The sequence below is a fragment of the Nycticebus coucang genome, chromosome 12 (assembly GCF_027406575.1).
Source record: "Nycticebus coucang isolate mNycCou1 chromosome 12, mNycCou1.pri, whole genome shotgun sequence".
In the NCBI taxonomy this organism is placed as follows: domain Eukaryota; kingdom Metazoa; phylum Chordata; class Mammalia; order Primates; family Lorisidae; genus Nycticebus; species Nycticebus coucang.
The window spans coordinates 83769218-83783933 of NC_069791.1; the positions used below are offsets into that span (position 1 = coordinate 83769218).

The 14716-nt window shown below is 46.4% G+C and overlaps 1 protein-coding gene across 9 annotated transcripts in view; it reads right to left on the reverse strand.

Annotated features, from left to right (window-relative positions):
• Positions 1 to 14716, reverse strand: part of KATNIP (katanin interacting protein) — a 243581-nt gene that overhangs the window by 45910 nt on the left and 182955 nt on the right. For all 9 annotated transcript variants that reach the window (XR_008373188.1, XM_053554667.1, XM_053554668.1 and 6 more), the window contains one exon: positions 5016 to 5153. Coding sequence is in view for 8 of the 9 variants with exons in the window: in XM_053554667.1 (XP_053410642.1) it covers positions 5016 to 5153 (138 nt within the window). In the remaining variant the exon portion in view is untranslated. The remainder of the gene's footprint in view (positions 1 to 5015; positions 5154 to 14716) is intronic.

Here is a 14716-nt window from a genome sequence, read left to right on the forward strand (position 1 = left end):
CCCAGCTTAATGGCACTAATAGCTGACATGTGTATAGAACACAAAGGCCAGGATTTGTTCAGAGCATTTTACATGTTTTGACTGAATAATATTACCCCACTTTTCAGATGAAACTGAGGCACAGAGTTGTTGAGTAACTTGCCCATGGCCACATGGATTTGACTCCAAGCATCCTTCTGTTCTGCCTCTCTTGGAATAAGGGCCAAACCTGCTAGGCGCACATGACCTGGCTCCTTGCTCCTGCTGGAGCCTCTCCTGTGTTCCCCATGCTCCAGACACTTGACTCAACTATCCTGGAACCAGCTAAGCATATCCCATCTCAGGGCCTTTGCTCTTGCTATGCCCCTGCCAGGAATGCTCTTTCCCCCAGTGACCCCATGGTGGCTCCTTCTCATCCTCCAGGGCAGTGAAGGCCTCTGACCACCTTGTCCACAGCAACCCTGCTTCCTCCTCTCTAGGCCTCCTCCCGGCCTATTTCATTGTCTTCCGAATACTCAGCACAGCTGGAATAATGTTATTCATTGTATTCTTGTTGACTGTCCCTCCCTTGCTAGAAAGAACAGGACTGTGGACAGGACCTTGTCTTCTTGTCCAGGATCACACCCTCGGCCCTAAGACCTGCACAGCCTCATACATAGTCACCAGCCACACATAGCTTCTTAAATTAAAATTACTTAAAGTTAAGTAACATTTTAAGTACAGTTCCTCAGTTGCATTAGCCAATTTCAAATTCTCAATAGCCACCTGTGTCTAGCGGCCACTGTAGTAGACAGGGCAGATACGTACATTTCTATCATCGCAGAAAGTTCCAGTGGGCAGCACTGGCCTAGGCCACATGACATGTCACGGAAACATACCCCTGGGGAAATGCAGCATCCATTCATTCACAGGCGACTTCATGAGCACCTTTCTGAGTCTAAAATACACTCTAGGTGCCCACCCTGCCTGGACACTCACTGCTGCCCCACTGACCAGACTGGAGGGGGCACAGCATGGCGGTGTTGGGGATGAAGAGGAGGGTGCTGTGTCTGTCTTCACAGAGGGATGGTACGCTGTGGCAGGTAAGTATTATGACTGTCACAAAGGAAGCCACACTGGAAGCCCACTGTTTGGATGGGTTACTGCCTACTCCAGAAGGAAGATGGTTGGTTCATTCCTGCCAACAGGTGCCCCTCTGAAAGGGAAGCAGTGCTAAGAAAAATTAGAGAAAAGCCACCAGACCTCATGTTCCCCTCCCTCCCAGTTCTGTCCCTTACAACCTGCTGGCTGGGCAAGGCATTTAATCTGGGAAACATCCGAAGATGTGATACATATATGATCACATCCTCCTCCTCCTGAACCCAAAGCAGATGTCGCTCATCCATTACAGCATGTTTTCCTTAATGAACCGGGAGAAGGTTCCAGATCCTTCTCAGGGCAGCACTCCAGGAAGCCACTTCCCATCAGGTCTGGCAAAAGAAACACGGTCTATCCACCACGTGGGATCTCATCGTCCTAAGTCCTGGCTTCTTCATCCACAAGATGGGGAACACCACTGCCCACCCTGTAGGAAATTCTGGGCATAACGGGGCAGATTCACTCGTTCAGTTTTCATTCACAGAGAAGCCTTTACTGAGTGCCCACCGGGTGCCTCATGTGTGCCTGATGTCCGCAGCCTTCAACACACGGCAACTGCCACAGCAGGGACGTGCGGGGGCTGCCTTCTGTGCACTGCCACAGACAGATCGCAGACTCTTGTGTCCTCACTTTCCCCCTGAAGTCCCTCTCCCTGGGCCACATCACACTTACCATGTCACCTAATGAGGGGGAAAGGTGCTCATAAATGTTAATGTGAGGATTTAACAGGAGGCACATTTTCCAATAAAAAAAGACCCCATTTTTCTAGTACCTTCTTTTCTTATGTTCTAAATAAGCCTTGGTTGGATTAGCGCCCACATTTAACTTTTCTTCCTCGGATTCCCATACACAAAACACTGTATTAATAAGCCGTGTCTACCAGGCCTAGCTATATTTCCTATAAACTCTCATTTTATCTCCTCTAAAACACACAGTAATAGCATTCTCCAGAGAATATTAAATCAAACCAACCTGCAGCTGCATTTGTTTGTGCTATTCTGCCCCCAGTAAATTCTGGCAACAGATGGGTGTGTGTTACATAAGCGGTGCCCTGGCAGGGACTGTGTCTTCACACTCCCTCCATCCCACCCGCCGGTGGAGAAAGAGTTCGGCTCTCTAATCCTTGTAGCCAACAGCTCCCCAAGCAGCACAACAACACCCCAATGCTCCTTTGAGACTCTTAAGACCCTGTTCCTTTTTCAAATTGTATAGGCATAGGAAGGCTGAGCGTAGGTTAAAGAAGAAAGGCAGGCTTAGGCCAGAAGGGATGAAGCTTATCTTCTTTGTAATCCAGCACATGAAATCTGCTTTCCTGGGCCTGAAATATATTCAATGACAGGTCCAAGCTATAGGGCATAGGCCTGGGCAGCCAGCATTGTTCCATTACCCATTCAGAAGAGGGTCTGGTGACCACCTTCGGCAAGTGCTGAGCAGGACTTGGAAACAGAGGAGTTGGCCTAGAAGCTCAGAGTGGTTGCAGCCTTGTGGGCTGCGGCTGCGTCCCCCAACCTGGAGGTCAGCCTCCCAGCACAGGAGGGGACAAGGGATAAAGGGGCGGCTGCATGCCCAGAGGAACTTCTCACTTATTCCAGTGATGTGGTCTTCTCTTCCTCAACTTTAAACTCTTAATTTAAAAATTTCCCCAAATTAAAAAACTGAAAACACAGAAATTAGAGAAAGCTTTCTGTTACTTCTCTGGGCAGCATCGTGCGTGAACAGAGCCAGCCTGGACTGTCTGCTCTGTCAATCTCCAGATCTGCAGTGCCTAGCAACTGATGGGCACTGAGGACACAGTTATTAGGTGAATGGACAGCTGAGAGGGTGGCAGAACTAGCAGGAAGAGAGGAAGGAGGGGAGGAGTGACCCACCTAGACCGCCTCTCACCTGCTTTGTAGTCTTGTGCAAGTCACCTACCCTCTCGGTATGCTCAGGCTCCCAGAGGGATATCAGAAAGGAAAATGCAACTGCTTATGGGCTATTGGGAACACAAGTTCATTCATTCATTCATTCATTCATTTCTCCCTTCATTACAGCAGGAATGGAGACAACTCAGGCCATGCTCTCAAGGGGTCCATGACACTATGGGGGAAGCAGGTGCAAATTTGGTGCAGGGGATGATGAAACATATTCACGAGGTCCAGAAGTAGTGCAAGGGGCAGAGGAAGGTGGGCCACATCAGCTCACCTTCCTCTGCCATGTGTGGGTGTTCCCGGAATATGAAGCAGACATGGGTATTGTGAGTTGAGCAAGAAAGGCCGGGCCAGGGACCAAAGAAGCAACTTCCATGGGGGCTGCTAGAGAACCAGGCAGTGGGCGTGCTAGAGGGCCTATAAGAGGAGGCGGATACTGAGGGGAGAGAGGCAGGGGCCTGGAGCACGGGGATTAGGATGTCCTACTCAGGGTTTAATCTTGATCCCCTGGGTCAAGTGGAGCCTCTGAGGGTTTGAAGCAGCAGAGAAGTGTGGTCAGCCCTGCTTGGTAGGTTTTGGAGGCAAATTGGAGGGTTGGACCTAGGACTAAGGAAAGAGACTCAGAGGCTGTAGTCTTCCACAGCTCCATGTACCCTCCACCTGGGATGCACTTTCTCCTTTTCTGCCTCAATTTACTGCTTCTGTCTCTTTGCACTACAGCTCAGGTGTGTGTTCAAGAACCTTCCTTGATCTTTCCCAGCCTGAGGCAGGACCCCTCCTCTACATTCCATGCAGTCTGGACAAGCCAGTTCCAGTCCAAAGATGAGTTTTGTTTTAACTATACCGTGGTTTAAAAAGAATTCAAATTAACTACTGACATTTACAAACCAGGAAGGTTCATGCCAAAACCCAGATTTCTAGCTGGCTGGGAATATTTAGAAGATCTGCAGCACTGTTTAGTATTCCTATAGAGTAATCATTAGCTAAAGCTAAATGGCCTTCCCTGCCTTTGGGCCTGGGCTTGTTAGTCTGCCACAGTCCCCACCACTCCCTACTGTCTCTCAAACAATATTGAGGGTAAGGCTCAGTTCTTGTTTGCAATCTCAACTGAATTATCACTTCCCTTATGGAAGATTTGAAAGGAAAGTACAATTCTTGCCCCTAAGTCTTTCCCATCATAGATGGGAAACAAGACAGGCTGAGTGAGTTCCTGTGCTTCCTCACTCATTTAGTTCCCTGCCATGAATATCTCAAAATAGTCCAGAGAGGGTAGGACAAGGGTGTGGGTGAAGGCAGTGGTGTAAGCATAGTAGATAGGGCATCCTGGGTGAAGAACTCCACTGTAATCAGACTTCACTTTGTAAAATGCAAACAATATAACCTAATTGTATGTACCCTCATATTAATCCAAAATAAAAAAAATTGCAAATAGTGTGAGAGTAGAAAGCAGAGGATGGATTTTCAAACCAGAGTGCCACAACAGCCAGAGATTACAACCCTGGCTATTCAGAGTGGGGTCCTCAGACCAGGAGCACCGCACTCTGGGAGCTGATGAGACACACAGAATCTCAGGCCCTGCCTCACACTTGGTGGATCAGAAGCCACATTTTAGCAAAATCCCCAAGTGAGTCATTACATGTTAATGTTCGAGAAGCCGTGGCTCAGAGTCCAAAGGCATGGATTCAAATTTTCACTCTGGAGCAAGTTATATAACTTCTCTGTGTCTCTGTTTCCTTATCTGTAAAATGAGTTCATATTTTTCCAGTTCTCCAAAGGGTGGCCTGATGTTACTTCCCAAACCTTAGAAGCTGGAAGCTCTGTTTCTGGTGGCTCTGAAGAATGTAGTGTGACCAACAGCCTCAGCCCACCCCAACAGGCCCACCCCAATAGGCCTTTGTTGCACATACAGGAAGGAATCAGGCTATTGGTGAACTACTAAGTGCTTCCACCAACCATGTGCCCTGCGAGGAGCTGCAGCCTGTTACTTACACCATCAGTTGTCCAGTAATTCCAAACCTTGATCTTGGCCAGATTGAAGTCACACAGCTGCCTTGTGTTGCGGATAACAAAAAAGAGCTGGAGTGGTGGGTGGAAGGGACAGGTCCACAAGGAAGGCTCTTTCTTGACCTGAAAGGCCAGCAAGAGAAGGAAGTTGTTAGGCACCTTTCTGTCTCTCCCCAGAGCGATTCTTTGGCTCATGAAAACCCGGAGAGCGCGGGGCACAGGGAGCCAGGCCTCCTCTGCATCATCCGGGTGGGGTTCACATCTTATCCCATCTGGACTGCACTTCACAGCAGACTATACCGCCCCTGTCCCCTCATGGGCCCCTCTGAAGTGCCACCCAGACAGAATTTAAATGCAGCGGGCTTTATTTTAATCAACTTAATCAGCTTTGCAGAGAGCACTGGGGGTGGGGAGAGGCCCCAGAGAGGAGGGTGGGATAAGAGCCATCCCTTGCGCTATTTGATTAACCTGGCAAACAGAGCCTTTGATTTTCTTTTGTAAAATCCTGTCGAATTTTTAAAAATTAAAAATAGAAGAGGAAGAAAGAAACTGGCTCAGGCATTTGTTGGGACAGAGCCATGGCACTGAGCCTTGGTATGTATTCTGTTCCTTTCAGGGTTTCCAAGGCTTAAAGTCTCAGTTTGCAGTTTTTACCCGGAGCAGTAGCAACCAGGGCCACTCCTCAAGGGCCAAGGGGCAAAAAAGCAGGGACTCTGTCATTCTCACCCACACCCATGACACTGCACATCACGAGTGCTGCAGGTGCAGATAGCCAAAAGCTACAGCAGGAGACTTTTCTCAACCTTAGTGGCCTCCTCTGGTCTCTTTGACACCTCTCCTGCTCCCCATCTGAAGGAAACTCACAGCTGTCTCCAGACCTGTCAGTGCTGGCTCAACCCCAGTGCCTTTGCACAGACTGGGCCTCCACTTACTTGCAATTGTCCTCCTACCTTTCTCACCTTAGGGAAATTCAGCTAAAATATGACATAGCTCCCACAGTCATCTCTTTCCCTGCATCTGCTATCAATTACTCTCCCCTCAAGATACCGTCAAATTCTTGCAGTCTCCAAGCTCAGAGCCTAACTCAGTGTCCTACCATCATCTCTTTTGGTATCCACATTATGCCCCCACTCAGCTGTGAGCTCCTTAATGGAAGGGGCAGTGTCTAGTTCATGCCAAAGCCCTCAGCATTCAGCACAGTTCCTTGGCACATGGCAAATGCCTGAAAAAAATCTTTTAAGAATGCATAAATGTGCAACAATCGTCTGATTTCTTTTCTGAATGTATTTATCTTCATTCATTCTTTACAAGGTTTTTGTTTCTAGTCCTTATCTTAAACATTGTTATTGGCTCTGCGCCTGTGGCTCAAGTGGCTAAGGCACCAGCCACATACACCTGAGCTGGTGGGTTCGAATCCAGCCCAGGCCCGCCAAGCAACAATGACGGCTGCAACCAAAAAATAGCCGGGCATTGTGGCAGGTGCCTGTAGGCAGGCAGAGGCAGGAGACTCGCTTGCGCCCAGGAGTTGGAGGTTGCTGTGAGCTGTGATGCCACGGCACTCTACCCAGGGCTACAGCTTGAGGCTCTGTCTCAAAAAAAAAAATTATTATTGGTATTAAATGTTAAGCCTTTTTGATTTTGTGAAGGCAAAAAGTGGAAACCAAATAAACACATGTATATGTAAAAAAAATAAAAAGATAGGGATATTAAAAGTAACATGATATTTCAAAGTGATAAATCAATTTATGTAAAAAAAAAAGAATGCATAAATGACTGAATGAATAGATAAATGAAGTGTACCTCCTGGAAACTGTTCTCTCATTGAAACTTTAGACAAAAGATTGTAAGCTAGATCCAGGCTTGTAGAGGAATTTTATTTGGTTCCTGAAAAAAAAATTTTTTTTAAAGGCAAAGACAAATTTATTGTCAACACCTAAAAATGGGGTGATTGCCCCCCTCTCTGGGGGTCAGAGATCTGGCTCCTCTGCAGACTTAGAAGCACTGGCAGCTGAGAGTCTCTGATGGCCATTACCTGGGGGTTTATGTATGTGGCCCTTAAAGCCTGCAACTCTCCAGGGCCCTACAGTCCTCACCACTCCCTAGTGTTTTACATCCACCTCACTTCGGTTCTATGTCCCTGACTGGCCACTGCAGGCAGCTGAGTTGGGGGGTTTTGCTTTGGGGCTGAGCAGTTGTGGCAAGACCCACCTGCCAATAAGCAACCGCAGTGGCTGTGACACTGGCTGAGCTGTCCCTTTCATCTGCAAGCAGCACTACCTCCTATTGAGAACATCCCAACAGATCCTCATCACCAGGAACATGCCTGCTACTTGATAGAGAAAGGGAGGGGGACTGGCTGATCCGGGGTCTTATTGGCCCCCACGAGATGGGAGGTCCAGGCTCCAGCTGCTGGGGAGAATAAATGAGGCTTGTTTTGGTGACAATGGTGCCTTTCAGGAGGGAGGAGATTGCTTTTGTTAAGGGGGAGTGATTTGTTTAAGGGGTTCTGACTTGCTCTGGCAAGTTTCTCAAGCTCTGCAAGAACTTTTAGTGCTCTGGGCAGCTGCCAGGGGTCAAGAAACCAAATCTCAAAACCCAGCATTTGAGTCTCACTCCTTGGCTGAGTGGGAGCCTGAAATGGGTCGCTGTGGCTGCTTGACAAAGGAAGAGACTGAAGGTTGACCCTTAGATGTGGGCGAGGGGGACTGTAATTGATTTTCCTTCACATTTCTGTCAGCAGGAGGAATAACAGGAGGGCTAAGTGGGAATTGTGGTGTTCAAAGTCAGAGAACATTAACCTGCGGATAACTCCAGGCCTCATTAGCAACTGAGCCTTCTGATGTTTCCCTTCCACAGCCAGAATCTGAGAGAAAGGCTGATGGGAAGCTGCACAGGGCTGACCCGGCACCTGCTGGGCAAACCCCTTGGTGCCAGGAGGAGCGTCGGCCGCTCCTCCCTCCCCATCACAGGTGGTAGAAAGACAGCAGAACAAGAATCAGGGCACCTTCATGCTGCTGTTATTTCCCAGTTCTCCGGAGACCCTGGGGGGTGGGCAGTGCTGTAACACCTGCCATCCCGAGGGGGTAAGGAAGCTCAGCAAAGGTGCGATATGCCCCGGGTTGCTCAGTGCCCACATCGTGAAGATTTGAACCTCCATCTTTAATTCATTAATTCATTCTGTGTCAGTTTGGCTTCCCCAGAAGCAGACCCTGAGGCAAGAATCCAAGCGTAAGTAGTTTATTTAGAGAGAGAAGGAAACACTAGTAGGAGGGTCGGGAAAGGAGACAGGGGAGGGAAGGGAGCCGGAAAGGGTGTGTTACCAGGCTCGCTGCTTCTGTGGGGTCAGGGAATCTGGGAGCCAGTGTGGGGTACACCTCTGAGTAACTCCACCCTCGGGACTAGGAAGCTCAGGTATTTATATCCCAACTCCCACCGGTGTTGGTTGGGGCAGCTCAGTCTTCTCCCCCTAGTTTGGGCCGTGCGGCAGGCAAAGTGGGGCCCAGGGACCAGACAAAGAATCCTCCAGGCTAGAATTCTATGGAAGCAAGGAATGTGTGAGCACCAGCGGCCTCTGCTACAGACTCACTCAACAAATACAGAAGCGCATCCCTCCTGGGGGTTAGACACTGAGCCAGACTCAGGGGATGTGTACAGGAACCTGAGCTACCTCCCAGTCCCAGCAGCTGTGTGCTAGTAGGGAAGGCAAACAGGTAAAATTTCCAAAGGGAAGAAAATCAAGTAGGGATAAATTCTATGAAGAAAATAAGAAACAGCAGCTATTTTAGAACGGATGGTCAGGGAAGGCTTCCCCAAGGAGATAACTTTCTAACTCCTGAACCAAAGGTGCTTTCCTATTCCTAACACTGATCTACCCACCCGCAGGAAGATGCCAGACCACCTTAAAAGTAGCTCAGATCTGTGGCCAGGTTCATACTTGTGATCTTGGCACTGTGGGAGGCTGAGGCAGGAGGATCCCCAAGCTTAGGAGTTCAAGACCAGCCTGAGCAAGAGCAAGACCCTGTCTCTACTAAAAATAGAAAAATTATCCAGGTATTGTGGATGATTAATGATGTTGAGTATCCTGTAGTCCCAGCTACTTGGGAGGCGGAGGCAGGAGAATTGTTTGAGCCCAGGGGTTTGAAATTGCTGCGAGCTAGGCTGAGGCCAACGCACTCTACCTAGGGCAACAGAGTGAAATTCTGTGTTAAAAACAAAAAAAAAAAGAAAGTAGCCGTAATTTAATAAATTATTGTATTAAAAAGGAACAAACTATCAATCCATACAATTTGTAATACTGTCAAAAGACAGGATACTGAGTGAAAAAAGTCAGTCTCAAAAAAGTTACCTACTGTATGATTTCATTTATGTATAATAGCATTCTTGAAATGACAAAATACATAGAAAGAGAACAATGTTTGCCCAGTGTTAGGAATAGGCACAGGGAGGTGTGGCCATAAAGGAGAGCCCAAGAGAATTCCCTGGTGAGGATGGCACCGGTCTGTTTCTTGATGTCATGGTGATTATACAAATGTATGTATGCTACAGAATTACATAGAACTATATACACATATATACAAATGAGTGTTTGAAAGTCTGTATACAAGACTGGACAATTAAGTTCTTGAACTCATCCTAGAAAAAGTGCAACATACCTCATGGCTGAATATCATTATGGTCCCCTTCAAAGTATTCCCCTTGGCCCTCTAATGATATTCAGCCATTAAGTATGTAGCACTTTTTCTAGGATGAGTTCGAGAACTTAATTGTCTGACTTCTTATTACACCAATGTCAAGGTCCTGGTTTTGATAATGTATTACAGTTGCATATAATGTACCATTGGGGGAGGCTGAGAAAAGGCACAGGGGATTTCTGTCTCTTTTTAAAAACTGAGATATAAATCACAGATCATAAAGTTCACCATTTTTAAGTGTACAATTCACAAGGTTATGCAACAATCATCACTACATTCCCCCACCCTTAAAGGAAGCCACACATCCATGGGCAGTGGCTCCGCATTCCTGCCTCCCCCAACCCCTGGCAACCACTGATCTACTTTCTGCCTCTATGAACTTGCCTATTCTGGACATTTCATATACATGGAATTACACAGTACATGGCTTTCTGTGTCTGGCTTCTTTCATTTAGTTTGACATCAAGGTTCAGCCAACAAGTCTTTTTGCCTTTTATGTCTGCATTGCCTTTCATGGCTGAATAATATTCCATTGTATGGATATACCACATTTTCTTTCTTTATCAGTTGATACACATTTAGGTTGTTTCTACTTTTTGGCTATCATGAATAAGGTTGCCGTGAACATTCGTGTACAAGTTTTTTTATAAATATGTTTTTAATTCTCTTAGGTATATTACCTAGGTATGGTATTGCAAGGCCATAAGGTAACTTTACACTTAACTTTTTGAGAAATTACCCAAACGTTCTCCAGAGTGGCTGTACCATTTTACATCACCACCAGCAAAGTATGAGGGTCCTAATTTCTCTAAATGCTTACCAATATTTATTTTCACTTTTCTTTTTTAAATTATAGCCATCCTGGTGGGTATGAAGTGGTATCTCCTGGTTTTGATTTGCAGTTTCCTGATGATTAATGATGTTGAGTATCCTATCATGTGCTTGTTAGTCATTTCTGTATCTTCTTAGAGAAACATCCATTCAACATTCTTTGGTCATATTTTAATTGGATTGTTCATCTTTTTGTCACTGAGTTTAAGAGTTTTTCCTTATTCTGGACACTAGACTCTCCTCAGATACCCCATTTTGTGGGTCATATTTTTACTTTCTTGACAGTGTCCTTTGAAGAAAAAGGGTTTTGAATTTTAAGGAAGATGATTTATCTATTTTTTTATATCGTTGTTTGTGCTTTGGGTGTCACATCTAAGACTCCATTGACAATCTCAGGCTGCAAAGGTTTATATGTACGTTTTCTTCTGGGAGTTTTAAAGTTTTAGATCTTACATTCAGGTCTTTATCCATCGAGTTTGTTTTGTATAAAGTATAAGGTAGAAGTCCACCTTCATTTTTTTGTGTGTGGAAATGCATTTGTCCCAAGGCCACTTGTTGAAAGATGATGCTTTTTCCACTGAATGGTCTTGGCATCCTTGTCAGAATCAACTGACCATAGATGTATAGGTTAAATTCTTAATTCTATTCTATCAATCTATTATATATTTTATACTTCTTTGGTTAAATTACTAAACATTTTCTTCTTTTAGTGGTGCTGCCAACAGAATTGTTTCATTCTTTTTTTTTTTTTTTTGAGACAGAGTCTCAAGCTCTCACCCTGGGCAGAGTGCCGTGGCGTCAGAGTTCACAGCAACCTCCAACTCGGGCTTAAGCAATTCTCTTGCCTCAGCCTCCCAAGTAGCTGGGACTACAGGCACCCTCCACAACGTCCAGCTATTTTTCTATTGCAGTTGTCATTGTTGCTTTAGCTGACCCAGGTCAGATTTGAACCCACCAGCCTCAGTGTATGTGGCTGGTGCCCTACCCACTGAGCTATAGGTGCCACTGGAATTGTTTCTTAATTTCATTTTCCCTTATCTTTTTTTATTTCTGTAAAGTCAGTAGTAATGTCCCCTCTATCATACTAAAGTTTAGTAATTTGAATCTTCTAACTAAAGGCTTGCCAACTTTGTTGATCCTTTCAAAGAAACAACTTCATTGATTTTCTCCATTGTTCTATTCTCTGCACTATTTTGACAGCTTCCTATGGGCCTATAATTATTTCTAAATAAAAAGTTTAAGAATGTGTATCATTCATGTTTATGTACTGGGACAAAGCATGAACAAGACAGGCAAGAACATAATAAGCACGTGAACAGATCATTTCTTTTCTTTCTTTTTTTTTTTTTGACAGGGTCTTATTCTGTCACCTGGGCTAGCTAGAGTGCTGTGGTGTCATCATAGCTCATTGCAACCTCCAACTCCTAGATTCAAGTGATCCTCCTGAGCAAGTAGCAGGGATTATAGGTGCATGACACCACACCTGGCTAATTTTTCTTTTTTTCATAGAGATGGGGATCATGTTGCTCAGGCTGGTCTCAAACTCCTGGCCTTAGTGATCCTCACCTCGGACTCCCCAAATGCTAGGATACAGGCTTGAGCCTCTGTGCCCAGCCTTTCTTTTTGTAAAGATCATTTCTTATAGTGAGATGTGCTCTAAAGAAATGAAAAATGGTGACATGATAGTGACTGGGAGTCAGGACTCAGAGTGTTGGACTGGGGAAAGTCTTAAACAATAATGATATTTGTGCTGAAATATGAAGAAGCCACTTGAAAATCTGGAGAAGTGGGATGAGTTGTGCAGGTCAGAGGAGTAAAAGGCAGGCCTGCGGCTGCAGGAGCCTATATGCCGGGCAGGAAGAACCCGCAGCCTGTTTGCAGAGAGCCTCCAGGCCTTGGGGAGGTAGCTGGGCATCATCTCTGAGGGTGAAGGGGAATCATAGCAAGGGCTTTGAGTAGGGAAAGGCACAAGCTGATATTTTTAAAGATCACTTTGGATGCAGAATAGAAAAGGAAGTAGATGGGAAAAGAACAGAAGACGAAAATAAGAAAGGAGGCTGTTTAGTAGCCTAGATGAGAGGAGACAGGTGATCAAACTTGGGAGGACCCACTGGTGACCAGAAAAGGAGCCAGATTCAGGTTCTATTTGGGAGGTGGAGGCAACAGGACCTAGTGTGCTGGAAGGTGGTAGAGACAGTGTCCTGTTCACATGATCTCTTAAGTACATAAAAGTATGAAATGTGTATTTTTAACTTTTTGTTTAGAAATAATTCTATACGTACAGAAAATTTCTAAGTTCCTGGAACAATCAAGGAAGATGCTAAGCAGTGGGTTTGGGTATCTGAGCAGACAGCAATGACATTTACTGACCAAGAAATCCTGAAGGAGGCAGTAATGTGAGGGTGTGGGCAGGAGGAATCAAAACTTAGGTTTTAAGGCCGGGACAGTGGCTCACACCTATAATCCTAGCACTCTGGGAGGCCAAGGCAGGTGGATTGCTTAAACTTAGTAGTTCGAGACCAGCCTGAGCAAGAGCGAGACTCCGACTCTAAAATAAATAGCTGGGCATTGTGGTGGGCTCCTGTCCCAGCTACTTGGGAGACTGAGGCAAAAGGATCGCTTGAGTCCAAGAGTTTCATGTTATTGTTAGCTGTGACACCATAGTACTCTACCAAGGGTGACAAAATGAAATTCTCCCTCAAAAAAAGAAAAAAACTTAAGTTTTAGACGTCTGTAGTCTGAGATGCCTAGCAGGGTTCCAAGAATAGATGTCAAGTGGGAAGTTGACATTCATGTCAGCAACTCAGAGGGACAGGCAGGCCTGGGTGTATAAATATGGACTCATCTCGAGCCCGTAGGCCAGGCTGCAGCCAGGGAGAGAGGTGGTTTGGGCACAGAGGGAAGGTGGTTTGCATGGGGCCTGGGGCACTCCCACACCTTCTGCATGTCCTCAGTTCTCTTTGGAACTGGCCTCTACTTCCAGGTGCCTCAGCTGTCAGCTGAGCCCCACCAGCCAGGGATGCATGGCCTCAAGCAAGTCACTCATCCTCCCCGAGATTTGGTTTTCCCAATTATAAAATGAGTAGAGTTGGTTGGCGTGGCGGCTCACACCTGGGAGACACTCTGGGAGGCCAAAGCAAGTAGATTGCTTGAGCTCAGGAGTTTGAGACCAGCCTGAGCAGAAGCAAGACCCTGGTTCTACTAAAAATAGAAAAAACTAGGCTCGGCGCCTGTGGCTCAAGCGGCTAAGGCACCAGCCATATGCAACTGAGCTGGCGGGTTTGAATCCCGGCCGGCCAAACAACAATGACAGCTGCAACTGAAAAAAAAAAAAAATAGCTGGGCGTTGTGGTGGGCGCCTGTGGTCCCGACTACTTGGGAGGCGGAGGCAAGAGAATCGCTTGAGCCCAGGAGAAACTAGCCAGTTGTGGCGGGAGCCTATAGTGCTGGCTACTTGGGAGGCTGAAGCAAGAGGATTGCTTAAACTCAAGAGTCTGAAGTTGCTGTGAGCTATGACCCCAGGGTACTCTACCCAGGGTGACAAAGACTCTGACTCCAGAAAATAAAATAAAATAAATAAAATAAAACGGTGAAAGTCATCCCAAAGTTTATGTGAGGGTTAAGTGAAGTGGTGTACCAGGCGGTGGCTGGCACATGCCAGTGAAATTGGATGGTTCTAAGAGGTAGCACATTCTCATTACCCAGGCCTGGTACAAAGGGTGACCAGCAAGGAGGACTCCACACCAGGGAAGAAGAGGCAATCCAGCCTACTCAAAGCTGGACTCAGGGATCCAGGGTGACAAAGTTGCTTTATGTCCTAACCTCAGGGCCATAGAATAAAAAATCCCAAGCCCACCAAAAAAAATGGGCCATCACAGGGCAAAACTCCCCAGCCTCTGCTAAGCAGAGGAAACGGGAGAGTAATCATCAGAAGTGGTCCCTATCAAATGCAATGATGCTTTTTATTGCCCCTGGTGTGCTCTGTTCTGTAGCGCAGGCTTCCAAAATGCCACTGTTATTCCTTTTTTTTTTTAAAGAGAGGACAGGGAAAGTGTGGCAAGGCCTGGTCTAAGACCCAGAAGCAAGCATCACCCTACAGATTGGAATCTGGAGGCAGAGCAGGGACATGCAAGGGCAGGGCATCTGAGCAGCCATTCCCTAAGG